The following is a 25,886-nucleotide window of genomic DNA, read 5'->3' on the forward strand; positions in this document are numbered from 1 at the left end:
TAGTGTTTAACGTGTAAGACTAAACAGGTGACTGGCACATGAAAGCCTGGGCAGTTTTTCAGGATGGTGAGGAAGGATGTAAGTTATTTCAAGTCGCTTATTAACATAAGCTGTTAACAGCAGTGCACTGCAGAAGTTGCACAGGCTGCATTTCATGTCCCAAGCTGCAACCCCTTGGAAATGCATGGGGAAGTGTGCCAGAGATCGCAGCTGCCCTTACACTGACCCTGTCCGGCAGGGCGGCACTGGGCCGGCAGCTCCCGTGTCCCCTCACACCTGAGGCAGCTGCTGGAACCGCCACTCCACGGGGAGGCCGCGGATGGATCAACAGAGGCCCCCAGGGTAGGCTAAGGAGCGCTAATGAGCTCCCGGGAGAATGGTCTCCCTGGATGAGCGCTGGAAACCAGAAGAGGGAGACCTGCCAAGCACACGGCTTGATTTTTCCTCCACCAGCACCGAGAGTCCCCAGAGAGACTCGGCAGAAGCCAGCCGGTTTCTCTCATGCCAGTGTGAAGCTCTAGAAGCGCAGAGGAGCTGACAGCCAAGGCTCTCCACTGCGGCGGGGGAGGGGCGCGCACGGGGCACCAACAGCGCCAACTACAGCTCCCGGCATGCAACGCGCAAAAACGGCGCATGCGGCCCCCCGCGTTCCGGTCCTAGCTCGATGGGGCGGACAGCCGAGACTCGCCAGCGCCGCCCTGCTCTTGCCGGCTGCCTAGGACTGGCGCTGCTCCCGCTGCTCGGCCCGGCTGATTATGGCCCTAATAATGAATTTTCGCTCCTCTCAGTACCCGGGAGTACACCGCCGAGACCGGAAGTGCCCGTTGCCATAGCACCCCGTGTCCCAGATGAGCATCCCGGGTGTCCCCGGAAGCGGTCGGAGCCGGTATTCTGTGCGAAGATGGTTCCCGTCGCTCCCTCGGCCGCGCCCCACGTGGTCCCGCCGTTAAACACCGCGGGTCATTCATCGCAGGACCGCGCGGCGCCGTGCTGGCCGCGCCTCCCCGCGCAGGCCATTGGCCGAGCAGCGCTCCGTCCGCCAATCAGCGCCGGCCACGCTCCGACCGCAGGAAACCGCACATGGAAAGTCACGATTGGCGGCGACGGCTGCAAGCCTCGCCTTCCCAAGCTCTCCGTTGGCTGCATGTTTGGCGTGGTACGCTGCTATTGGGCGGAGTGGCATGGCCCCCCCTTCCCCCCCCCTCCCCAAACCCTGAGGTAGATAAGGCGGAGGGGGAGGGCTGCAGTCGCTTTAGCGGGATCGGCGGCGGCGCGGCAGGGGCTCGGGAGCGCGAGGCAGCGGCGCCGGGGGCTCTTCTCTTGTCACTGCGGCCGCCATGAAGTCGGTCTCGGGGCTTGCTCTGGCGTGTGTGCTGCTCCTGGCTGGTGAGTGCCTAGGGGTTTCTAGAAGGTTCTGGCGGAGGGATGTCGGAGTCCCGGCCAACAGTTCCCCACTCTCCTTCCCCCGCCATGTGCTGGGGAGAGGAAGGGCCCCGAGGGGAGGTGCGGTCTCGGGCGAGATCTTTCAGTCTGCCCCACGGGGTGGAAAGCGGTGCTCAGGTCTCCGCTTGCCCTGCCCAGGCCTGGCCTGGCCTGGCCATCTCCGGGGATGGGGCGGCTGGGGGAGGGAGCCGCGCGGTTCATGCGCCGTCACGGGCGGGGGCGGGGGGTGGGAGGGGGCCTCCCCTTGCCCATTTCCCATGTCTCCGGTTGGGCTGAACTCCCCTGGAGAGAGTCCGAGGGACTCCAGGGGCAGAGCTGAGCCTGAAGATGTGGGGAGGGATAAGCGGAGAAGTTGGGCAGTGCGTAGTGTGAGGGTCGGGCTGAGAGCACTGGTTTCCTTGTTTTTTCCAGTGTCGGTCAGAGCCGATGAAGTGGATGTAGATGGGACCCTGGATGATGACTTAGGCAAAAGCAGAGAAGGGTCTCGGACGGATGATGAAGTTGTACAGAGGTGGGTACCTGGGGCGCCCTGGTTTTGGAAGGGTCAATTTGAGCACCAGTAATGCCTCAGAAGTAAGGGGAGGAATGCTATTCAAAAGCGAGATACAGTCAGCTGGGGAAAAAAAATCCTCTAAAAGACCGTTTCCTTCTAAATAGAAACGAGCTTGAGAACTTGGATTCAGAAAAGTTCAACTTGTTCTTATCGAATATCAATAACTTAATTGTGGTTCACTAATACATATCATAAATGGTGTCAGTTTAGTGCCTATGGGTGAAATACCTCTATGCCAATTAAATGCTTCACCTGTGAGGTGAATAATGAGAATTGCAGTAGCTTTAGGATTACCTTTATTATTCCCTGATTTTTTTATGAAAAAAGTCTCACTTGCAAGTATGAATTTTCACTCCAGTTTTTGCATTATGGTTATGTAGTTGAGGATGGCCTCTCTTGTAGTTGACTCATTTGATCATGTAATTTTGTGCTGCATCAGTGATTTGTTATTGCTGCTGCTTTCTGATAAAATGAAATTTATTGTGCTGTGTGTGGGCAAGACTCCTTGATAGGATTTTGTTGTCCTAACAGAGAGGAAGAAGCTATCCAGCTAGATGGCCTAAATGCATCCCAGATCAAAGAAATCAGAGAAAAATCCGAGAAGTTCGCATTTCAAGCAGAAGTGAACAGAATGATGAAGCTGATTATCAATTCATTATATAAAAATAAGGAGGTTAGTGCCTTCATTTGCAGATCATGTTAGAATTTTGGGAGGTGTGTCTGTCTCCTGGCATTCCTGACTACTGGTTTCTATTTCAGATTTTCCTGCGGGAACTTATTTCAAATGCTTCAGATGCTTTAGATAAGATACGGTTGATATCATTAACTGATGAAAACGCTCTTGCTGGCAATGAGGAGCTTACAGTCAAAATCAAGGTAAAAAGGATTAGATACAAGCATCTCTTTCAAAGAAGTGGTGGAGGAATTAAAAATACACTGCACTGTTAAATTTCTGTTTCTGGTTTAATACTGATGCAAATACAAACTAGGACCACATTAGGACCCTTACAATTAACTGTATCTAAGACAACTTCTCTTTTAATGGTAAAAAATATGTTTTTATACAGAGCAGGTGAAGTATCAGGCTACTTTGAAGGAAAGCTTTCATAATTTCTGTATTAATGCGAATTCAGTTTATTGTAGCCAGGCTTGTTTGAATTTGAATAGCTATTATGTACCAAATTTTCTTTGGCATGTATTAAAAATCCCAGTGAAGTCAAACTGATTTTTTTTTTTTCAGTGTGATAAAGAGAAGAACATGCTTCATGTTACAGACACTGGTATTGGCATGACAAAGGAGGAGTTAGTTAAAAACCTGGGTACCATTGCAAAGTCTGGTACAAGCGAATTCTTAAACAAGATGACTGAAATGCAGGATGACAGCCAGTCAACATCTGAGTTAATTGGCCAGTTTGGTGTTGGCTTTTATTCTGCTTTCTTAGTAGCAGACAGAGTTATTGTCACCTCAAAACACAACAATGATACTCAGCATATTTGGGAGTCAGATTCAAATGAATTCTCTGTGATTGATGACCCAAGAGGGAACACCTTAGGACGTGGCACGACCATAACGTAAGTATTAAGTTTCTTTAGTCTTAAAATAAAAAGAGGTTGTGTGGGTACACTTTGCTTATTGGAACATGTGAATGACTTTAGCTTTGTGACTGATTTATTTCTTGTAATACAGCTTTATTCAGTTTGATAGAAATATGGAAAATACAAACTGCATCCAAAAAGAAATGTAGCTCACTTCGTGTCCTGTTAGATGAGCTAACAAAACTATGAATTTCTTGACAAGTGTCAGCAAGTAATTCTAGACAGTTCAGCTGCCTTCAGGCTCATTCAGCCACTCACACAATTTGGCCTGGCAAAACCTATACAGGGCTGTAGAGCTTTCCTTGGGAACTGGTTGCTGTTTATATATCAATGAGGCTGGTCTGCTGCAAATTTCAAACTGGAGGTGGCTTGCTAGTCCTATTTTCATTGCTTTCATGAGCAGGTAAATTTATTTGGTCTGAGTTTAGAGGATGTCTTTCTGGAGGTGGCACTCAGTGTAAAAACATTGATTTTGGTGCTCTAGTTTGAAGTAAAGCCTTTAAGGGTGCATCAAGATCCTGATAAGTATCAATATGATTTGATGTTTTCATTTAAACTTTCGAATATTCTGCCTTGGCCAGTGAAAACAATTGCTGGTTGAATAAGGATGTATTTTTTAAGAGATGCTTAGAGCTGAACTAATAAAAAAGCTCACGTGCATAAATCTGAATTGCTACAGCTGCAGCAAAAATCACAGGTTTTTCTGAGTTGGCACTCAAAAGGATCATCAAGTCTAGCTCTGAAGTAAATGATCCTATATGGGGATCAACCCCTGCCCTTGGTTATTAGCACCATGCTCTGGCTCAGTTGGTGAATCTTGGTGGCATAAGAAATACATATTCTGCTATAAAACAGTCAAAATACTTGTCCAGTACTTCAAAAGGTTTGGGGTTTTGTTTTTATTTTTTTTCTTTAGTCTTGTCTTGAAGGAGGAAGCATCTGATTACCTTGAGCTGGACACTGTTAAAAATCTAGTAAAGAAATACTCTCAATTCATAAACTTCCCCATATATGTGTGGAGCAGCAAGGTAAGTGTATTTAACTGAACATTGTTCAGTATAAGCTTTGGTTATGACAGCTGTCTGGCCAGATCTTTCATGAAGGCTGAGGGCCTGCCATAGAGTTGCTTCATGTCTAATTTCTAAAAATTTTCTGTTCCTGACTCTATTGGCTACTGTTTTACCAGTTGTTTGTTTTTTTTTTCTCCAAATGCTGGTCTGTTGCTAAAATCACAAACTTTAAAGGAATTTGGTTTTATTCTGACTCAAAGAACTTTACCAATAGAAAAACATTGCTAATTTACTAGTAAGGATTTTTCTTCCACTGGCTTTGGTAGATAAAAGCTCTGTTAAACAGAGCCATGGCTAGATACCCTTCTGGAAAAAAAAAAAAAAAAAAAAAAAAAAACCAACAACAACAAAAAAAAAAAAAACACCAAAAAAAAAACCAAACCAAAAAAAAAAAACACCACAGGGCAATGTCTTAGATTTTAGGCCTGTTGTGAAGTTTTCTTGGTGTAGCACCAACTTAAAATCCACCAAGTCTCTGATGAGCATTATGTATAAAGCACTGAAAAAGTTAAATTTGAGTGTGGTGATCTCCCAGTGTATTGAAGAAAAGTATGTATTAATGAAAAAGCAACTGAAAAAATACTACCCATAGAGAAGCTTGCAACAGACAAAAAACAGAAGTCGGGGTAGTTCTGTAAAAGATGAAGGTGTTTGAGAGAATACTAGAACAAACTTGATTAGAAATAAAGTTCAAATCTCCTCCTTTGGTTGTCTCTTTAGACAGAGACTGTTGAAGAACCCATTGAAGAGGAGGAAGCAAAGCAGCAAGAGGAAGAAGAAGCAGATGATGAAGCAGCAGTTGAAGAAGAAGAAGAAAAGAAACCAAAAACTAAGAAGGTAAGCTTTGTTAGCCTTGGGGTCCTGTAACTCATGTCAGATAGATAGCAATTTTTCTAGGTAGTCTTGCAGAGGTGTATTTCAGTAGATGTGCTTTCAAGCAGCAAATCCTTTTAAAGTGAGATGGGGGAGAAGATTTTAAATGACAGACTAGGTAGAAGTCAGGCACATGATTGGCAGTAGCCTTGTGAAGCTGTGGTCACAGCTAATTATAAGTACTTGTATGAACTGCTTGAAATGGTAGCAGAATTCTGTAATCTGACACTGTTGACAAGTTTAAATTTAATATACTCTGCTGGGAAAATTTTTCCAGAATGGCATTAAAACAGAAATACTGGTGCCTAGTGAACATGTTAAATGTACATGGAATGCACTACATTTTAGACTAAAATTTTGTTCTCATGTGTTGCACTAATGTGTATACTTAAAATGAGAATGTCTGGGTCATTGCATAATTTTGTAAATTAGAAAGAGCATGTTTGGGATTTTTACATGCTATTTTATGTTTTGGCTTCAGTGGAGTGCCTTTAATTAGCCTAACCTGAATTAAAGAATGAGTCTCATTTTTTTATACTCTTGTGTTTACCTAGGTTGAAAAGACTGTCTGGGATTGGGAGCTCATGAATAACATAAAACCAATCTGGCAGAGACCATCTAAAGAAGTTGAAGAAGATGAATACAAAGCTTTTTACAAAACCTTTTCCAAGGTAAGCTCTGGGCCTCAAAATGATTCCAAAGCAAGAGGTTTGCTATAGTATCTCTTGCTATGTAAATAAAACTGAGTGCTCATAGGATGGGCTATTTCTGAAGAATTAATTAACTGCTGTCAGTAGATGGAACTGCAGAGAATCTGGGAGGTATAACATCTCAGTCAGGAATTAATCTTTTTTCCAGAGAGCAGGTACTGCCATCCAAGTGTTGATTAGTCTAGACTTGGAAAGGATTACATTGTAGCTCATGTGGAGCTTACTGGTGTGTTTAAATGTTGACAGGGAAATTTGTATTTAGTCTAAAGGTTGTGGTGTGTGTTGCACATGGTGGAAGGAAGAGGGAGACAGTTTCCTGCAAGTATTGGTGCAGGAATACAGTACTATTGTCTTTGTATCAATGCAGTATAATGTTATTTGAGAGTATCTCAACTGTGGTGTCATGATACTCTATTGGTTATTGTCTTGTTGGTAACTTTTCAGTGACTGGTTTGTTAAAATCTACCAAAACACAGGAGGTCGAGGTCTCTAGGAAGGTTAGTTTTAAGTGAGTAACTCTGCACTTGTTACTTAAATTTCTGTCTCTATGATTGACTCTAGCAAAGCATGGCTATGTGGATGAGTTGTAAAATAATTGCACTTATTTGCCAAACTCAAGTTATCGCTGGAAATGTATTAACTCACTGGTATTTTCCCCATGTCAATTAAAAGCATTCTGTCTTCACAGGAACACGATGACCCGATGGCATACATCCACTTCACTGCTGAAGGGGAAGTAACTTTCAAATCTATCTTGTTTGTTCCTAATTCTGCTCCACGTGGACTGTTCGATGAATATGGATCAAAAAAAAGTGATTTCATTAAGGTAGGATGGAAGAGTGTCTGGATATGGTTTTGAGGAGAAGAAAAAAGCCCCTAAAGTAACTTGGGCACTCTCTTTTCTTGTAATTCAGCTGTATGTTCGAAGAGTGTTCATCACTGATGACTTCCATGACATGATGCCCAAGTATCTTAACTTCGTTAAGGGTGTTGTAAGTATTGTAAACCTTACTTGCATTTAATTTGTTTTTTAGCTTCAAATACTGCCAGATACACTTAAAACTTTTTCTCAATTAGGTGGATTCTGATGATCTGCCTTTGAATGTATCCCGTGAAACACTTCAGCAGCATAAGTTGTTAAAGGTAAGCTAATTGGTTTTGAATTCCTTCATCTCAAGCACACAACAGTGGCAAGGATTAAAAGACTTACTAGCTTGATGGATTTTGTTACATGACTGAAATTAACATAATGGAAACTCAGTTATTGCTGTTTCCAGATTACCTTTCTACTTCAGATCAGGGATACAAAGTGGAATTCGCTCTTTACAATGAGGTTGCATTGAGGGCTATTCCAAATGCTTACTGTTGTAACTCAATATTGCTGCTTTTTTTTAGGTGATCAGAAAGAAACTTGTTCGCAAAACTCTTGATATGATCAAGAAAATTGCAGAGGAAAAATACAATGACACATTCTGGAAAGAGTTTGGTACTAATGTGAAGCTTGGTGTTATTGAGGATCACTCCAATCGCACCCGACTTGCTAAACTTCTGCGCTTCCAGTCTTCTCATCATGAAAGTAACCTCACAAGCCTTGATCAGTATGTGGAAAGAATGAAAGAGAAGCAAGATAAAATCTATTTCATGGCTGGTGCCAGCAGAAAGGAGGTATGTAAGAGTCAAAGAAAGAGGGAGGGGGTACAGTATACTATAGGTTGTAGTTATGGTACCATAAATATTGTGAATGGTGTATTTACTGGAAATGTGGAGACTCCATGCTTATGTTACTACTGCAGTTTTTCTGGTACCAATATTTGCCCGATAGTTGTTTGGGTTTTGGTAGCTGCTGCTACCTTGCAATTAAACTGACATCTTAAATGTTTTCATCCTAGGCTGAGTCTTCACCATTTGTTGAGCGTCTGCTGAAAAAGGGCTATGAAGTGATTTATCTGACTGAACCTGTAGATGAATACTGTATTCAGGCTTTGCCAGAATTTGATGGCAAGAGGTTTCAGAACGTAGCAAAAGAAGGAGTTAAGTTTGAAGAAAGTGAAAAGTCTAAAGAGAGTCGGGAAGCCCTGGAAAAGGAATTTGAACCCCTGTTAAACTGGATGAAAGACAAAGCTCTCAAAGACAAGGTAAAATGTTGTGTTACATGTAGTGATTATTTTTACTCCTCATACTTGGTACAATGTACCTTGCAGGTTATTTGAGCACAGACTTGACAGTAGCTTCTCTGTCTTCATGGGTAAACCTTTATGAATAACGTCTCTATTAGGAAGGTAATGAGTTAGAATGTCATCTTAGACATTTTCCAGAAATTCTTTGACAGGAAAGTGCAGTTACTTTATTCACTGTATAATCTATTTGCTCTGTGAACTAACATTAAGGTGTTTGGGGGTTCTTTCTCTACAGATTGAAAAAGCTGTGCTGTCTCAACGTTTAACCCAGTCTCCATGTGCTCTTGTGGCTAGTCAGTATGGATGGTCTGGTAACATGGAGAGAATCATGAAGGCTCAAGCTTACCAGACTGGGAAGGATATATCTACAAAGTAAGCTTCCAGTTCTGTAGCAGCAGACACAAACTGCAGTTGATGGCCTCCCTTGGTTGGTGTGCCCCCCCCATAACAAGCTTCCACCCAGTTCAGATGATTCTGGGTGTTTTTAAGGTCATTTACCAACCAAGTTAGTCTCCATTGTAGCCTTAAATTGTTATTTTCAAACCCAATATGTAAAACTGCCTGGGGAGCAAGACTCATCAGTGGCATTTGGGATCTGCCATTTGTTGACAAGACAAGATGAACTTGAATGCTTTTTATACTTGCACCAGTATTTTTGGGGGGGAGGAGATTACAATTGTTAGTTGTTACTATGTCTGTAACCAGTCTATGTAAATGTAAAGATATAATTGGGTTCTGTACTAAGTGCATTTATTTTCTCAGTTACTATGCCAGCCAAAAGAAAACATTTGAAATTAACCCCAGGCATCCACTGATCAAGGACATGCTGAGGCGAGTCAAGGTAAATAAATAACAGTAGTGAAACATTGACTGACTTGGTTGCATACAACCTGCTTTAACAGGTCTGTTTTGATTTTTTCTTGTGTTCTTCCATATTAGGAAAACGAAGATGACAAAACTGTTTCAGATCTTGCAGTGGTATTGTTTGAAACTGCAACTCTGAGATCAGGATATATGTTGCCAGACACTAAGGAATATGGAGACAGAATTGAAAGGATGCTTCGTTTGAGTTTAAACATTGACCTGGATGCAAAGGTTTGTTTGCCTTCCACTTGGGCTGATAATTGACTTACTCTTGCTCCATCTTAAAAAGTGCACCTGCTTGATTCATTTGCATAAAATAATATACCCAGCTTCCTGCATTTAGGTGGGCCACCAAAAGGCCAGCCATGAGTCTGTACTTATTATTCATGTTCTCTCTTCCTTGTAGTTGCTTGAGATTCTGTAATTTCATCATGCTTCTCAACTGTATTCCCATCTTAATTAAGTGCTGGCTCTATAGGGGTAAAGTGGGCATGCAGGCCTTTGGCCCGTGTCTCTCTAATGGAGACATTTTTAAGTGGGTACAAGTAATACAGGTTCTCACAGCACCTGTGCAAGAAATTCTGCTGGCTGTTTTGCTGGAGTGGATCAGTGCTAATGCTAAACAGATCTTGCTTTTTCCTTCAGGTAGCTTGTGGCAAATGTTAGCACATGATAGTGAATACTTCCATAGCCTGTCTTTAGTTAGTGCACAACTAGTTAAACAACGTAAGCAAGTAAAGCAAATTGCTTCTCCCTTTGTGTACAGGTGGATGAGGAAGCTGAAGAGCCTGAAGATGCAGCTGAGGAGTCAGAGCAGGATGAAGAGGAAGTGGATGCTGATGCTGAGGACAGTGAAACACAGAAGGTAGGGTCTCAAGTTTGATGTTTTCTTGGCAATATTTATGTGCAGCTTCATCTGTGGGTGCTACCTGGCAATAAAGTTGTTCACTTTGCCTTTCATGATACTAGATTTTAGTGTCAGGTGTAGTAGGCTTTTCTTGGAGGCGAAAAATACTACTAAACTGTTCTGTGAAAAGATGACACTGATGTATGTTCAGAGCTGGAGCTAAATTAAGCTTTAGAGATTGTAACAGTGCCCTGTGGCAAGAAAATTGCAGCAAATCTTCTAGTGAAGATAGTTATCCATGGTATTTCCACAGCTTGTGGGCAAAAACATGAACAAATCAGCAAGAGTGTAATTTCAAATGCTTACAACATTCCATACAACACCATTTCTTCTGCACAGTTCACCTGTCATGTGAAGTCCACCTTCACTTAGCCCACGTCTGCAGTTTCTATTACGTCTTGATGGATATGCTGAACTCTAATACCATAGTTTCTTGCTAATACTAACTTGTAAAGTTGTTGTGAGGTCCCAACTGGGCCTGCTTTCTTTGGTTGATTTTGGAAGAGACCTGCAAGATGATATCCTATGACTAGTGCAAATACATAGCTTATGGCAATGTAATTTCCTACTGATAAATGTTGGATCAGGGAAGGATAAATTCGAGAAACAGTATTTATTGTACTATACCTACTTAATTTTGATGCCACTACCATTAGGTTTGTATAGCAGTGTAACCTGCAATGACAGTAATAAAAATTTCTGTTCTTGTGGGACAGTTCTTGTAACCTTCTTTCACTTTCAAAAAGTAATATTCTGATTCTCTTCTTGTCTTCACAGGAATCCACAGATGTGAAAGATGAACTGTAAACTGGACTCAACTACTGTCCTGCGTTGGAGGGTTAAGAGGGAATGTGAATTAGATTTTGTTTTTTTCCACTGTAAAATGTTGAGGGATGGTATGGGGTTTTAAGGGTAAAGGAGGCTTTTTTTTTTTTAAGTTCACTTTTCTAAAAACATTCCTCATGAATGTAAATTTGTATTATTTAACTGACTTGGTGTAAAATCTTGTCATGTACAAAATAAAATGTTCCCAAACACCACCAACTCTAAATTTATACATAGCAAGCTCATCGTGTGGGCTGGCAGAAAGAAGTGAAGGTGTAGTCCTGAGTGTTCAGGTCCTTTGTCCAGACAGGCTGTTGGTTGGTAATCCTTGGGCCTTCTCATGCTGGCACAGCCACACCTACTTGTGTAGCATCTGCCTGTGGCTGAGATTTATGTTTACAAATCTGCTGTGCTGCTTAGCCAAATGCACCTAGTAGCTGAGAGCTGTACTGAACTTGCTAATTTAGTGTTTGAGTTAGGTATCTCCTCCTGCAAGCTGAGGAGGAGGAGATGGCGTGTTTAAAAATGGCTTTGGAAGTGAAGCCCTGACAGCTTGTGCTGAACTCTGTGACTTCATAGAATGGGCAGCAGAAGCTTTACAGATGAGGAGGGAAAAACATTTCCTGTTTCCTTTCACTAAATATATGGACAGCTACCACCAGAACTGTCTGACTGCTTGTGAGCTGGTACCATCCTCCATGGCACTTGGAAACCCTGCCTTTGACATGTGTAGCTACAGCAGTTGTTTTCTACAGGTTTTTTTAAAGGTAGAAGTTCTTTTCACATATTCTTAATGCTTTTACTCCTAAATGTTTTCACTCTTGTTCTAGGTCTCTTGTGGCAAAGCACTGTAGATATTTAATGTGACTGAAGCTAAACCTGGTTAGTTGTAGACATGTTGAACTTCCGTTTGTTATGTTAGCATTATGTTGCTATGTGGTTGGATGAAGCACTGTGTTTTCTCACTGGTGCCTCTGATTTAAAACACTTTCACAGACTTGATAGAAAGCATTTAGAGTGAAGGTTTGGGGGATTTTTATTTGCCTTCTCCTGTGGAAGAAGGACATAGGAGTGGTGCTTCTGTACAGTGATTCTACTTAAGAACCAATCTTCTGTTTTTTTAACAGAGCTTCTGTAAAGGTACAAATTTCTGCAGTTTGAAGCAAAATAAGCTTTTTTATTAGGTGAGGGCACTAAACACTGACCTGAAAAACTTGCTTTCCATTTACCAGGCTTCTGTATTGCCCAAAATATGCTATGTATCAGTGTGGTGGTTGTGTTAGGGTTTAGAGAGTTGGACTGAAGTTTGAGATGTCAAGAAAAGGAAGCTTAGTTTGGGGGGTTCTTAAGGGAGTTTGAGTGGGCTCTGGTTTCTGCTCACTGCAGTGGTATCCTAGAGAAGAGCCTTTTGTTACTGGCCCAGGCTGAGTGGTCTAACATAAGTCTCAGCAGCCAGCACTGTCAGCTTTAGAAGCAGCCTTTGGCAGTAAGTTCCTGAACAGGGCAGGGGCACCATTTCTAGGGGCATCTTCCCCGTTACTATAGCAGTGAAACTTTGTGCTCTGTAGCAATCAACCTCCTAAAGTACCACTTATTTTCAGTGATACATTTCTGAGTGTATCAATACTTTCCTCACCTCTCTATTTGATCTCTGAGTAGCAAAGGTCATTCTCACCTCCTGTGTGGTTGGGAAGGATTTTGCCTAACTAAAGGGGAATACTGGAAGTGTAGGGTGGCCTCCAGTATTTTTAATCCATAAATTACTTGTGGATTTAAGCGAACTTTGTTCTGTTGTATAGCTGAAGTTCTCATTGCTTTGATTGGTTTGAGGGTGACAAAACTGATTAAATTTCAAAAATAATAAAGAGCATACTTGAGAGTTACACTTCTTCATATACTTCAGCCAAGGGTATCGTGCAATGTAGTTGTGGTCCAGCTGCTTCCTCTACACGCTGCAGTGACAGGTGTTTGCTATTAATAAGCGCAAAATGCACTTCTAAGGGTTTTTTTTGTTTTGCTTTTGTTTTGTTTTGTTTGGTTTTTGTTTTTTTTTTTTTGGTCAGGTCTGAAGTAAAATGGTGTCAGTAGTGGAAAAGTCTCCCAGTCAGCACTGTTTCTTTCCATGCTGCAGTAATGCTGATTCTGGGGCTCTTGCCTCTGCTGTTAAAACTTGGTGAATTGTCAGCTTTGCTATTCCTAAATGGGCAATAATGTGAGGACATTTCTCTCAGTGCTAGAAAAGGCTGAGCCCCCTCTTCTCAGTTTCCAGTAGCAGCAGGATGCACTTGAAAATCCAAGCCTAATTAGTAGAAGCCTTCCCTCTGCAGCCTTTAGATCTGAAAAACCTCTAGAAAATAGAGAGAAATGCACCTTTCATGTCAGAAATCAACATAAGAGGTGATAATCTAACAAAGTGTGAGTAACAGTACAAAGGCTGGTGAATGCCGGCTTTTTAAAGTGATCATCAAAAAACTGCTGTTCCTGCCCCAGTTAGAAACAAAATACTGCTGAGCTGTCCTATTTTCTCTTTATTAAACTTTATCTTCCGCTGAAGTGGAAGGTTGCCAATCTCAGCTTTGTTTAGGTACAGTAAAGGAAGTCTTTCCACCAGATGTGGATGTATTAAAATACTTTCATTGATAGATTTTGTTTGGCTTTAACATCTGTGTTTTACCACAGCCTCTCTCTCAATGCCTGCTGTCATTGGTAACAGTGCCTGAGATCTCTCTTAGGATCTCTTATATCTCACATCTCTTAGGATGTGAACTAGTTATATAAAAAGTGCACACATGGGCATGCAAGAGCAGGAGAGGAGCTCATCCCATCAACAGCTGTAAGACTTGGTGCCAGCAGACACATACACATGCTATTATATATAATAACATGTATAAGAACTATTAACCTTTCTTCCTAGGAAAACCAGTCCATATTACACAGGCATAAATAAAATAATAGCTTCATGGCCAGAACTGTATATATGTAGCACTTTCAGTGATCATTTCTGGATCCCTCTGCTCTTACAAGACTTCCAAGTACTTGAGCAGTAGGAAGTAGGTAACTTTTTGTTTGCTTACTGGGTAAGGTGTCAGACTGTTTTTTACAAGTTAAACTTAAGTGACAAATGAGGATGAAGCCTGTGCTTTGTCCTGGCATATTTCTCAAGGGAAAGCAATCCCAGTCTTCCCAAGCTCTGTATTAATATACACCATTCAAAACTAGGTTGTTGAGTGTTCACAGGATCATGACTGCATTTTCAAGTTCTTGGTGCAAGAGTGTTGTGGTGATTTTATTTCCAGACTGAAAGGCAAACCTATATTTGTTATTTCAGAGTTTTGCATATTTACAGCTATCAAAAGCAGCCATAGACAGATGAAGATGGCCAGATGGAGTACAAGCAAATCTGATTTCAGTGTAATCTGTACATATTTGCCCCATTTTAACTGAGATGAACAAGCTGTAAGATCCCAGCCTTACAGTGGACCAAAGCAGATTTCCTGTCAGTGAGACATGTGTAACGTTTGCCACCTTATTCTGAAGGATACTTAAAGTGTAATCCAGACTTAAGAACTCACAAGCATTTTGGCACACAACTGATGCGACTTTTACCAACAGCATTCACTGTACATTTATTTTTAATGCTGCCTGCAACTCTGCTTAAATGAAAGCAAAAACCATTACAGGAGCATAGTATTTCACATATGTATTTCTGCAACTTTAACAGTTAGATAAACATTTTGTCATTTCTAGTTTTCCCAATGAAAATAAACTCAGGTCATTGTTGTGAAGTCTGAACTTCGCTTGATCTTTCTTTTAGACCCAACAGTTCTGTTCTCAGTTCTCCAGGCTTAGGAGGTATTTCAGGTATGCTCTATTAAAAACAGAAAGGTATCAGTGTTGTGACAGAGGAAAAACTAAACTCCCAAAACAATAAACAAGCTTAATTTGGAAGAGCATGACAGCTAAACTGATTTTACCACCCTCTTTTCTGAGCAGAATTCCTACATGCAAAACAGCTTAAGGATTATTACCTCTTTGTAATTTGACTTATTTTAAAGTAGCAAAATACAATTTAAAAAAAGAAAAAAACGAGATGAAAGGAAGAACAGACAGTGTGTTTTAAAGGAGCAAAGTTTCTTTTTGCCATTAAAGTGAGTTAGGCAGAGATGTTCTATCACAGTTGAAGTTTCCACACGTGCTCTTGGTGCTAGAAGAAAATGTTTCACTGCTTCTACTGCCCTGATTAAGAAATTAAGCACTGAAACTGGAGATAAAAAGTGCCAGATAACATGACATTTCAAGAACTACACCTTAAAATTCATGCTACTTAAGAGACAGATTATTTGATCACTCTGAATAAATGTCTATTTGCCTGTAATGAAGGCTACAGCAAACTACTAAAACACATAAATTCTAATACATCTATCAATGACTGAAGCCTCATTGCTTAAATTTTGAGCTGACAGCTCAAGCATGGTAATTTTTTAAAACTTATCTCCCATTTGAAAGTAGCCCAGAGAATTAAAAAACCCAAGAAGTATATGTGAGCAGAAGCATGAGAAAAAGCTTCCAAGTCAGGCCTCCAAGAGGCTAAACCAAACCATTATTATCCCTAGTGGATGGTGTCATGCAGAGTTTAGTTCTGTGACTGTAATTTCGAAAGCCTTGTCTGTCATAATTTCTAATGTTGACTTTTGGTGGCCTTCATTTCTGTTACTGGAGAAAACAAAGTCTATTTAAATCTAATACAGCCCCTTCTCACCACTTTTGCACACTCTTTTCAAAACCCGGCTGCCCACAGCAGAGATCCTTTCTCAACACATGGTACTATGTCCAGAGTAAGGCAACTCCCCAGAGGAGTCACAGAATCACAGAATTGATTAGAGTTTGGAATTGTTGGAATTGTTCGAGTTGGAAGGGACCTCTGATGATCATCCATTCCAAGCCCCCTGCCAGGCAGGATCACCTAGAGCAGATCACCTAGGAATGCGTTCAGGTGGGTTTGGAATGTGTCCAGAGAGGAAGACTCCATGACCTCCCTGGGCAGCCTGTTCCAATGCTCTGCCACTCTCAACAGAAAGAGGGTTCTTCATATTAAGGTGAAACTTCTCATGGTTTAGTTTATGGCCTTTGCTGCTCATCCTGCCGCTGGGCACCACTGAAAAGTCTGGCACCATCCTCTTGGCACCCATCTCTGAGGTATTCATAATCATTAATGAGATCCCCTCTCAGTCGTCTCTCCCATAAGACGCTGCAGACCCTGCATCATCTTCGTGACCCTACACTGGACCCGTTCCAGTAGCTCTTTGTCGTTCTTGTACTGAGGAGCCCAGAACCGGACACAGTGAAGTCCTGGCGGCCTGGCCAATGCCTCTCTAGAGGCTGATCTCTGTCCACCGCCAGGCCAGAGACCTTTCCGAGGCAAAACCTCTCCAGCAGACCCTCCATCCCGTACACACGCTACCAGCGACCCATACCCTCCGAGCACTTACAAGGTCAGGCCTGTAGTACCTGTGCACGACCTCGGCCCCCACGAACATGGCCAACATGCTGGCCGCCAGCGCCCGCAGGTAGGTGGGCCAGGGCACGCCGGCGGGCATGGCTGCGGGGGCGGGCACTGCGCACGGACCGCGCCGGACGTGCGTCATCCCCGCCGCCGCCGGGAGAGGGAAGGGAACAGGGAAGAGGGAGCGGAGGCCAGCCCTCAGCAGGGAGCATCGCGCCAGGCGGGGTGAGTCGCGACACAGCGCCCGCACCTCGGCCCTGGTGCCCGGCCGCCCCCTCACGCCCCCCGCGCCTGGCGGCCGTGGCCCCGCCCTGCGCCCCTATTGGCCGGCGCGGTCACGTGAGCGAGGCCTCCCGGGGGGGTCGGGGGGCGCGGGAGGGGGGGCCGGCGGCGACGGGCGCGGCGACAGTGGCGGAAGGGCCCCGGCGGGCGCGCCCGGCATGGAGAGCCCGGAGCTGGGCAGGTACCGGCGGGCGCCCGCACCGCGCTCGGGCCTCGCGGTGGGGATCGCCCCTTGTTCTTCTCCTTCCCCGCATCCCACGGCCGACGGAGCCGGGGCCGGGCTGTGGCGCCCGCATCCCTCCTCTTCCCCTGGGCACAAAGAGGGAAGGCGATCCCGGGGCTCTGAGGATCCCGGGCCCGCGGCTGAGGGAGCGCGGCGGCCTTGGGCACCGTGGGGCGCGATCGTGTCTCTGTCCCGAGGGGGATTTGAAAATTACTTAACACCTGGTTTTGTTCCAGTGAACATATCGTTTCCTTTATCTTTTTCTTTTTTGCCCCTTTGTTTTTAGCATGAACGGAAGAGCGGTGGGGGGAGGAGGGGGAAGGAAAACATCATGAACTGAAGGGAAGGGGGAGGGGAGAGGAACAAATCACTACCTTTTCACTACCTTTCCTCGTGATACTGAAAGTACTTATTTAAATGTTCTATAATATATATATCGATAACCAAAAACAACCCCAAAAAAAGTATTTCTGAACCCATGCAAGAGATCTGGCCTAAAATATATGAGAAACTTAGGTGGGGGTAAAACTTCACTCTCGTTAGCAAGTGGTTAGAGGACTTGTTTGTAGTGCAAATTTTTTCTCTGTTCAAAGGGAATTTTATTCCCTTTACTAGAAGAAGATTTTATATACGTGTAAAATAAGAACGTTTTTATTGCAAAAAGTTATCTGGTCTTAGGTTAGATGCTTTCACATTTTTTCTTACTCACTCTGTTCTGTCTGTATGATTATGCTTTTATTACATTGTGAACTGGATTCTGCACATCTCAGTTTCTCATGTGTTTCTCAATCCAAATCTGAAAATCAGTTTTGTTTGGTGCATTACTTGCACAAGTGTTTTATATAAAAGAGAACTCTTCCAGCAGCAGGTTTAAGGTATTCCCTATACTCAGAAAATTTCCTATATCTTTGTTAGATATATTCCCAGATTCCCTGGGAATCTGACAGACCTATGTTCGTATTTATTCTCCTTGTTTCAGGATAGATAATTGGGTTAAAATTAGTGGCTTGATCACAAGACTGTGAGTTAGTCTTACATAAGGCTGATTTACAGTGGGTTTCTTGAAAACCCAATATGTAATAGGGGATGGTCCCTTCTTTTGAGAAATTTAAAATCTGAATAATTTAGGTTGGATAAGACCTTTAAGATCCTTGAATCCAGCCATTAACCCAGCACTGCTAAGCCCACCACTAAACCCTGTCCATAAATTTACACATCTACAACATCTTTTAAATACCTCCAGGGTGGTGACTTGGACAGTTCTCTGGGCAGTCTATTTCAATAGTTAACCCTTTCTATGAAGAAATTTGTCCTAATATCCAGTCTAAACCTCCACTGGCACAACATGAGGTCATTTCCCCTTGTCTTGTCACTTGTTGCTTGAGACCCACCCAGCGTCAACCACTTTTCAGGTGTTCCTGGAGAGTGATAAGGTCACCCCTGAGCTTCCTTTTCTCCGGGGTAAACACCCTCAGCTGCTCCAGACCTTTCCCCAGATCTGTTGCCCTTCTCCGGACACTCTCCAGCACCTTTCTGTAGTGAGAGGCCCAAATCTGAGCACAGCACTCAAGATGTGGCCTCAGCAGTGCCAAGTCCAGGGACACAATCCCTGTCCTGATTCTGCTGGCTACGCTGTTGCTAATACAGGATGCCATTGGCCTTTTTGGACAAATATCTCTATATCTAAAAATTATTTGGAATTTTTAATTATAGCTCTGAGATGATAAAATTATTTCCTGAAAATCTACTGTTCACCAAGTCTTTTCTATGTTTTTGTAAGGCAGTAGAAGCTATGGACAAGAAGGTGGCTGCGTAGGTAGAAGGGAGTGACAGAATAAAGCAGAAATGGGTGTGAGGGCTGTATATGACTAATAACTGTGTGGAGGGATGATATATTCCCTCTCCTGCCCTCCTCCCGGCGGCTTTAGCTAGCTCAGTTATTAGGAGGATTTGGAGAGAATTGTATCAAGGACGAGGTGAGATATCTCAGAAGAGAACCTTTCCCCGGGACCTTCGTCCCAGGCGTCTGTTCTTCGAGTTTCCAGGGGGGAAAGAGGTAGTACAAAGGAAGGGGAGACAATTTATAACCTCCCAGCTCAGAGGAGAGATAGCTGGACCATAGCCAATGGGGTCAAAGAAGGAAGTAAGGGTCACTCTAAGTGGTCAGGGAGTCCAGGGGGTCAGGAGGGAGAAACCATTTCCCTAGAGAATTACAACAGAGGGAGAGAGCTGTCTATAGAAAAATATTTTTATGCACAGAAGGAGACTGGAAGGATCTCTGTGTGTGTGAACACTTCCGTGTAGAATAACTGCAATACTTGTGTTGGGATGCAGTGTGTGATAACAGGACAACATCTCCCCCACAATTTGTTAAAGCTATTTAATAATCTGCATAGTAACAAATGCTGTGTGTATTCTTAATGCACTTACTGTTGAATGATTCATCCATTCTGTATCTTACCAGATCAAGCAACTGACAGCACATACAAATGATCTAAAATTTGGGAAACTTGTGGAAGTCCAGAGAGCTTTAGCTCAACATGCATTGTAAATTGTTGATTTGTTTAATAGAGTTTGCTTTGGAAATGTGTGGTACAGTGTTTTTACAAAAAAAAAAAAAAAAAAAAGGAGAGAGAAAAGCTCTACTCTTCCTTTACAAATGCTATGTTGATTCCACATCATAGCAATCACAACAGAACTGTGCTGTTAATGTAGGGGTTAACTGACATCAGCTAAGCAGCTAGACTGCTTCAAGGTGTGGATAATTTAGTGCCTTGTTAACAGTCATCAGAGAATGTAAGCACAGTACATGCCAGTCTTGATAGTTTGATGTTTACCTTATCTTTGGTATATCAGTAAGTTTTTAAATTGTTGATGAATTGTTTCGCTCTCTCTAAGATACTACACGTATCTTCGGCAAGCTCAGGCGTTTTACTCGTTTCCGTTTCATCAGATGACGACTGCAGTGCCCAACGTGGAAATGATGACTGAGCAGCCGACTCTAGAGGGCATTCCAGAGCCAAACGTTGCTCAGGAGCCTCCAAAAGGTAGCTTGACTGGGCTGTGCTAGTGAGCTGAAGTGAAAGTGATTGATTGGGAAAAGCATTGCTCTTAAATTGCTTCCTTGGACCTCTTGGATTTACTTTTCTTGATGCTCACTGCAGAAGTATTCATTAGTTGTATTCTGTAAGAAATGTGTTCTTACAGAGAATTAAAAAGACTGGAGGTAAACTCGTGAACATATGCACATTGTTCAGTCTCACACGATTATCTTGTTCCAAGAAAAGCAGATTTTTTTCAATAGGTAAATGGATTATTTTAGCTGAAGTCATGCGTTATAATATTGTGTTAGAGAAGGTTTTTTAAGGTCCTGGCTTCAAAATACCTGATTTTTTAACTTTCTGCCAGAGAAGTACAGTACAGTACTGTTTATTTAAAATATTTTTGTTTGAATGGTTGCTTAGTTTGCTGTAGTAATCACAGGTAGGGAATTGGCTACTAAGAATTGTTTAGTGTGGCTTATTTAAAGAAATACAAACTGTTGGGAAGTGAAACTGTTCTACAGCTCAACATTATTAATGAACATAGAGAAAGAGGGCAATCTCTGGGTGGTCATGTGATGGCCAGTGCCTGTGCTGTCTGAATCGCTAAAACTTTAATAGCCAGAAGATGAGGAAGCTTCAGATGTGTTGTTTAAATTAATGAATTTTGAAGGTAAATTTACCTCTTCGATTTCTCTCTGCGTCTATACATTTAACTGAATCTATTTGAATATCCTCCCTGCAACACTGGAAATGTACAAAAAGAATATTTGTTATATGTTTCAGAAGTTAAAAAAGGGGGAAGGAAAAGAAAAGCCAAAGCAACTGAGCCAAAGCAACCCAAAAAACCTGCTGCTAAAAAAGAAAAACCCACCAAGTCAAAAGGCAAACAAGAAAAGATCACAGATACTTTTAAAGTCAAAAGAAAAGTGGACCGGTTTAATGGTGTATCTGAAGCTGAACTTCTGACCAAGACTTTGCCTGATATTTTGACCTTTGATCTGGACATTGTGATAGTGAGTAACTCAGAGTTAAAAGATTAGGTAGAAAAGTCTTGTATTTATTTGTTATGATTTACATTCTTTCTGATTACTCATCTGTATTGCTTATATGGCAAGATCTTGCAAGATACAGTACATAAACTATTTCCTGTGTGTAGAGCTGCTTTGCATTTTCTGTTGAAGCCATAGTAACTTAGTCCTAATTTCTGAGAAACCTAAGGCTCATATTTAGTGCAGATTCATGAGAGCATATATCTCAGTGCTTTATTTCCTGGAAGCTCTGCACCCTCTGAGCTGCTCTTTTGACCTTGCACATTTAAATGAGGCACTGCTGCAAAATTGCCATTTTTTTTTAAATAATGATGGAAGGTGCCATTAGTACATTTTTGTTTATTAACAGTAACTTAGAGAGAATAGACATCCTTACTGTAACCTGTTTAAATTCTTGACTATCAAGCCATATTGTCATTGTTAAAATGGACTGGTATCTTTGTAGATTGGCATAAACCCTGGCCTGATGGCAGCTTACAAAGGACATCATTACCCAGGACCTGGAAATCACTTTTGTACGTTTTTGGTTTTCTTTCTTCTTTTAGCATATGCAGAACTTTGTTAGGATTTGTGGCATTTTAATTAAACTAGTTTGGTTTTTTGTTTTCTCCTGGGTTTTGGTTTGTTGGGTTGTTTTCTTCTTCAGAGAGGGATTTTTATATGCTAAATACGACTTCAAGACAGCGGGTTCTGTCAGAGAGGCCCAGTGCAAGGAGAAGCAATGGCAAGATCGTCAAAGAAAGCTGACACATTGTATTTGCCACATTCTTTCCCCCCAAATCCATATTGATCACTGCTTAAGTGAATCACAGAATCTAAAGCTCTGTGCTGAGCTTTTAAAATAAAAGACTGGTTTGCAGGATCATGATGAGGAATTCCTGTTCACTAGGGCCTTTCTGCCCTCTTAGAGGAGGTAAAGCAATATTGGCCATTTTAAACCTTTCTGGATAGAGCAGTAGTCTTCCCAAATTAACTGATACTTTGTTAAAATAGATTCTTCATTTAACATTCCAGTATTCCAATGGTCGAGTGGGATTTTTTGTTCTGTTTTCTTTTCCTTGGAAAAAGGCAAATGCATATATGTTTTCCTGCTTAACAGGGAAGTGTCTGTTCATGTCTGGTCTAAGTAATGAACAGCTGAACCACATGGATGACCACACCTTGCCACATAAATATGGGATTGGATTTACAAACATGGTTGAAAGGACAACACCTGGAAGTAAAGACCTCTCCAGGTAAGACAACAAAGGGAAATATCTGGCTTGTTAATGAATTAATTGTTGTGATTATAATTTTGAGTACTTTGTGTTTTAGCAAAGAGTTTCGGGAAGGAGGGAGAATTCTGATGCAGAAGCTACAAAAGTATAAACCTCGTATAGCAGCTTTTAATGGAAAATGTGAGAACTTTTCCCTTTAAATGAATTTTTTTCTGTCAGTAGCTTTTTTTTTCCACTTACCCTATATTTTCATTTTAGGTATTTATGAAATTTTTAGTAAAGAAATTTTTGGAATTAAAGTTAAGAACTTGGAATTTGGGCTGCAGCCACACAAAGTGCCAGATACAGAAACTGTAAGTAATTGAGACTGAGAAACAAAACTAGGGCACTCCATTTTGATTATTAAAAAACTAATGAAATCTTAGGCCTCGCACCCAATTAGGATACCACCAGTTTGACCGAAGTACAAGAGATGTGAAAGGTTTTTACTTAGATAAAGAAAGGGGAGTAGTGCAGTTTTTGACACATCCTTAATGCAGCTTCTTCAGACTTGCTGACTTCATTTGAGAAATGGTATGTTATGGTTAGTAGGTTGGTGCATTCTCTGAGGACCACTTAAAATCCAAGTAACACGTGCCTGCTTTTACGATATTTTTCATCTGATTCCCTGTGTCCAATTCCCTGGGTATTTGTGTTACTGGATTTTGATATTGACCATGACCATGCAGTGCCACAGTGGGGGAGAAAGAACAGCAAGTCCATCCTTGTGCCACTGCATGCAGCCCTTCTTCATTGCAGAATCTGGGCATGCCCAAGTGCATCTGTCAGACTGAGTCTCCTTAAGCTGATTGGCAGTTTGAAGTTAAATTGGATGCTCAAGATAAAACAAGCAATTTGATGAAGAGTGCATTAGTCACAGACCTCTAGTGCTGGAAAATATCTTAAGAGACCAGCTACATATCATTAGAAATTGGTTTGTTTAATGTGTTCTTATAAACAAGTTAAAGGAAAGGCAATTACGCTACTTCCAAGGTAGCAAGCTTCATTACCTTGTCAGTTCAAAAGTTTGGATTGTTTTTCTTCTTATTTCTATCCTCAATTACTAGTGCTGCAAGTTTCAGCTGTCTTTCTCTAAAGGTGGAAGTGTTGCCATTAGAGCAACAGAAGAATCTTTGGATAAAGTGCTTGCTTCTTAAGTAGCTCTTAAAGATTTCTGCAGTAGATGTATTTGTAAGAAGGATGAATAATCCCCTTTACTGGTACTTGTTCATAAAGACTGCATGGTAATAGAAGTATTGAATACAGTTTGTTTTTCTTGAACTAACTTGATATCTTTCATTAGGGCTGTTGGCAGAGATGGAAACACTTAAGCTAGCTCCAACCACACTAACAATTTCACAGCCTGGCATATCCCATGCAGATGCACTTGGTCAAGAAGCCAGGCTAATTAACCCGTGCTGCCTCCCTTACTGGTTTGGGCTCTTTTCATGCTGTCATGTACTCCTCTATGCCCTGGCTCAGAGTGCTGCTTGTTCAGGGAGTTCTGAAGTGTGCTATGGTCTCTTGTAACACACATGGGTACTGCTTCTCCTGCAGCACATAAATAACTGGTGAAAATTGTGCTCACTTAGCAGCTGGTAATCAGCCCCTGTACTCAGGGCAAGACATATGGCTGGCCAAGAAAAATGAAAACTCATTTTAGCCCCTTCCACAATCACCTGTGGCATTAGTTGAAGTTTGTACAAGTGGTTAAAACAGTGAGCTGAACTGTTAAGTTGTTTTGAATGCACTATGAACTCATAGCTCATAGGGATCAGTAATGCTGTTTTTCTTGCTCTTTGTCTCAAGCTCTGCTATGTTATGCCATCATCCAGTGCAAGATGTGCTCAGTTTCCTCGGGCACAAGATAAAGTTCATTACTACATTAAGCTGAAAGACTTAAGGGACCAACTGAAAGGCATTGCACCCAACACTGAGGTCCAGGAGGTGCAGTACACATTTGACTTGCAACTTGCACAAGGTATTGTTGATATTTTGTTAACACTTCAATAAAATGTAGTGTACAATACTAGCAGTTTCCCAAGCAGAAAGAAATAAAGAATTTAATGGGGGCAAGGGAGATGTGATTCTCTACACTGTGTGGTATAGAATTACAGATTCCATTCTCTTTTGTACAGCCTAAATTATCTCAGGGGAGCGGGCATTATCTTGTAGAGTTTGTGGCCATTTTTCAAATGTTATCTGATAAAAGTGCTCTTTGATAATTTTTATTCTAAATATTAATGCTTGGGTTATTCTGTTTCTGCAGAGGATGCTAAAAAGATGGCTGTCAAAGAAGAAAAGTATGACCCAGGCTATGAAGCAGCATATGGAGGAGCTTACTGTGACCATGCACTGTACGACACTGACCAGTGCAGCTTGTCTTCAAATGGAACTGGTAAAGTGTCTGGGGCAATCAGTCTGCTGGTGAACAAAGAGCCTGTGGTGTCAACTGCTTTTAAAAATGGTGTGATTTTTGTTTGTTCACAGGAAGTAATGCACAGTACTGCAAAGGGTCATCCTTTGGGGAAGTTCCTAATGGACAGTGGATGACACAGTCCTTCGCAGACCAGATTCCAGAGTTCAATGCTGGCATGACACGGGAAGAGGAGGGAAGCAGCGTGTAGGAGCTGTTCCTTCTCAGCTATGCACACCTGCTGCAGTTTTAATGCAGTGATCAAGATTGGTATCTTGGTTCTCCAACTGAAGCATCTGAATAGTATTTTATCTCCCCTAGTTATTTTATTATAGTCCAAACTAAGTGTGTGGTAGGCTAAATCAATGAACTAGATAATTTTAAGGAACTGTCCAAACTTTTTAAAAAAAGTTAGCCCTTTTTTTGTATGTGAGTTTTATATTTAATGTATACCATTTTTTTGCAGTTTTTGACAAATTGCTTTCTCATTTGTGAAGATTTCTTTGGGCCTTTAATTTTATTCCTTAAATGGTAACATGGTAGGAACAGCAGCAGTATACTTCTTACTGATGCCTCAAAATTTGGATATCTCATAATACTTTTATATTCAGAGGAGAAAATTGAAAGTGTATCCTCATCTTGTGTGAAGTGGTGTTTTTAATCATGCACAGGTAAGAAAATTGTGCTTTTTAAGCTTGCCTTTAACCTTCTTAAAAAGTGTAGGAAGTTGTGTTCCACAGCTGTGAGTGCTGTCTTCTGGGTGGGATGAGAGAGCTCTGTCTGTTCAGTGAGTGGAGTATATGTAGGATGAAGGGAGTGAAGACATCATCTCAAGTCACAACGCTGGGGTGGAAAATTTGTGTCACAGAGGACAGGGCCTAAATATTCTAGCTGAGCTGTCTTAGGATAAGGTTTCCCTACCACTCCATCTCCTTCCCCCTTAAATTCCAATGTAAGGAACTGGAATTCCTTTTTAAAAAAGCAAAAACAAACAGCAGTGGTAGTTCTTGAGTTCTGTGGCATTAAAATTCCATTTCCATGAAGTTAGTCCCTTCACCTGACCTTTAGCAGGAGATAACCCCTTTGAACATGACA

At 41.9% G+C, this 25,886-nt stretch overlaps 3 protein-coding genes across 7 annotated transcripts; 2 read left to right on the forward strand and 1 right to left on the reverse strand.

The window, feature by feature from the left end:
* The first annotated feature begins 1,268 nt into the window (after nucleotides 1-1,268).
* Nucleotides 1,269-11,233, forward strand: HSP90B1 (heat shock protein 90 beta family member 1). Its single transcript, XM_083859374.1, has 18 exons — nucleotides 1,269-1,386; nucleotides 1,855-1,954; nucleotides 2,528-2,669; nucleotides 2,756-2,872; nucleotides 3,237-3,568; nucleotides 4,509-4,620; nucleotides 5,383-5,499; nucleotides 6,090-6,206; nucleotides 6,934-7,071; nucleotides 7,160-7,237; nucleotides 7,323-7,388; nucleotides 7,641-7,910; nucleotides 8,135-8,380; nucleotides 8,658-8,794; nucleotides 9,185-9,263; nucleotides 9,362-9,517; nucleotides 10,053-10,151; nucleotides 10,971-11,233. The coding sequence occupies exons 1-18, from the start codon at nucleotides 1,338-1,340 to the stop codon at nucleotides 10,998-11,000; spliced, it is 2,385 nt and encodes a 794-aa protein (XP_083715500.1). The 5' UTR covers nucleotides 1,269-1,337; the 3' UTR covers nucleotides 11,001-11,233.
* Nucleotides 11,234-14,612: 3,379 nt separating this feature from the next.
* UQCC6 (ubiquinol-cytochrome c reductase complex assembly factor 6) lies at nucleotides 14,613-16,617 on the reverse strand. Its single transcript, XM_083859384.1, has 2 exons — nucleotides 16,508-16,617; nucleotides 14,613-14,886 (listed from the first exon to the last, which is right to left on the reverse strand). The coding sequence occupies exons 1-2, from the start codon at nucleotides 16,613-16,615 to the stop codon at nucleotides 14,791-14,793; spliced, it is 204 nt and encodes a 67-aa protein (XP_083715510.1). The 5' UTR covers nucleotides 16,616-16,617; the 3' UTR covers nucleotides 14,613-14,790.
* Nucleotides 16,614-25,018, forward strand: TDG (thymine DNA glycosylase; the record flags this gene model as incomplete). 5 transcript variants are annotated; one of them, XM_083859377.1, is made up of 10 exons in its annotated part: nucleotides 16,679-16,746; nucleotides 19,925-20,073; nucleotides 20,854-21,083; nucleotides 21,565-21,634; nucleotides 22,219-22,354; nucleotides 22,434-22,516; nucleotides 22,595-22,689; nucleotides 24,185-24,356; nucleotides 24,645-24,773; nucleotides 24,866-25,018. In XM_083859377.1, the coding sequence occupies 9 exons, from the start codon at nucleotides 19,980-19,982 to the stop codon at nucleotides 25,000-25,002; spliced, it is 1,146 nt and encodes a 381-aa protein (XP_083715503.1). In that variant the 3' UTR covers nucleotides 25,003-25,018. The 5 variants fall into 5 exon arrangements, with proteins under 5 accessions (XP_083715502.1, XP_083715503.1, XP_083715504.1 ...); XM_083859378.1 differs by having other exon boundaries at nucleotides 16,683-16,746; nucleotides 19,980-20,073; XM_083859375.1 differs by lacking the exon at nucleotides 16,679-16,746 and adding an exon at nucleotides 16,905-16,984.
* Nucleotides 25,019-25,886: the final 868 nt, after the last annotated feature.

Source organism: Zosterops lateralis, assembly GCF_965231275.1.
Source record: "Zosterops lateralis genome assembly, chromosome: 4".
Taxonomy (NCBI): Eukaryota; Metazoa; Chordata; class Aves; order Passeriformes; family Zosteropidae; genus Zosterops; species Zosterops lateralis.

Excerpts from the sequence above, each read along its gene's own strand:
- HSP90B1 (XM_083859374.1), top strand. The coding sequence starts at position 1,338 with ATGAAGTCGGTCTCGGGGCTTGCTCTGGCGTGTGTGCTGCTCCTGGCT. Across the intron at positions 1,387-1,854 it reads GTGTGTGCTGCTCCTGGCTG|TGTCGGTCAGAGCCGATGAA; the intron begins GTGAGTGCCTAG and ends TGTTTTTTCCAG. Across the intron at positions 9,264-9,361 it reads ACATGCTGAGGCGAGTCAAG|GAAAACGAAGATGACAAAAC; the intron begins GTAAATAAATAA and ends CTTCCATATTAG.
- UQCC6 (XM_083859384.1), bottom strand. The coding sequence starts at position 16,615 with ATGCCCGCCGGCGTGCCCTGGCCCACCTACCTGCGGGCGCTGGCGGCC. Across the intron at positions 14,887-16,507 it reads GGTACTACAGGCCTGACCTT|AGCATACCTGAAATACCTCC; the intron begins GTAAGTGCTCGG and ends TGTTTTTAATAG.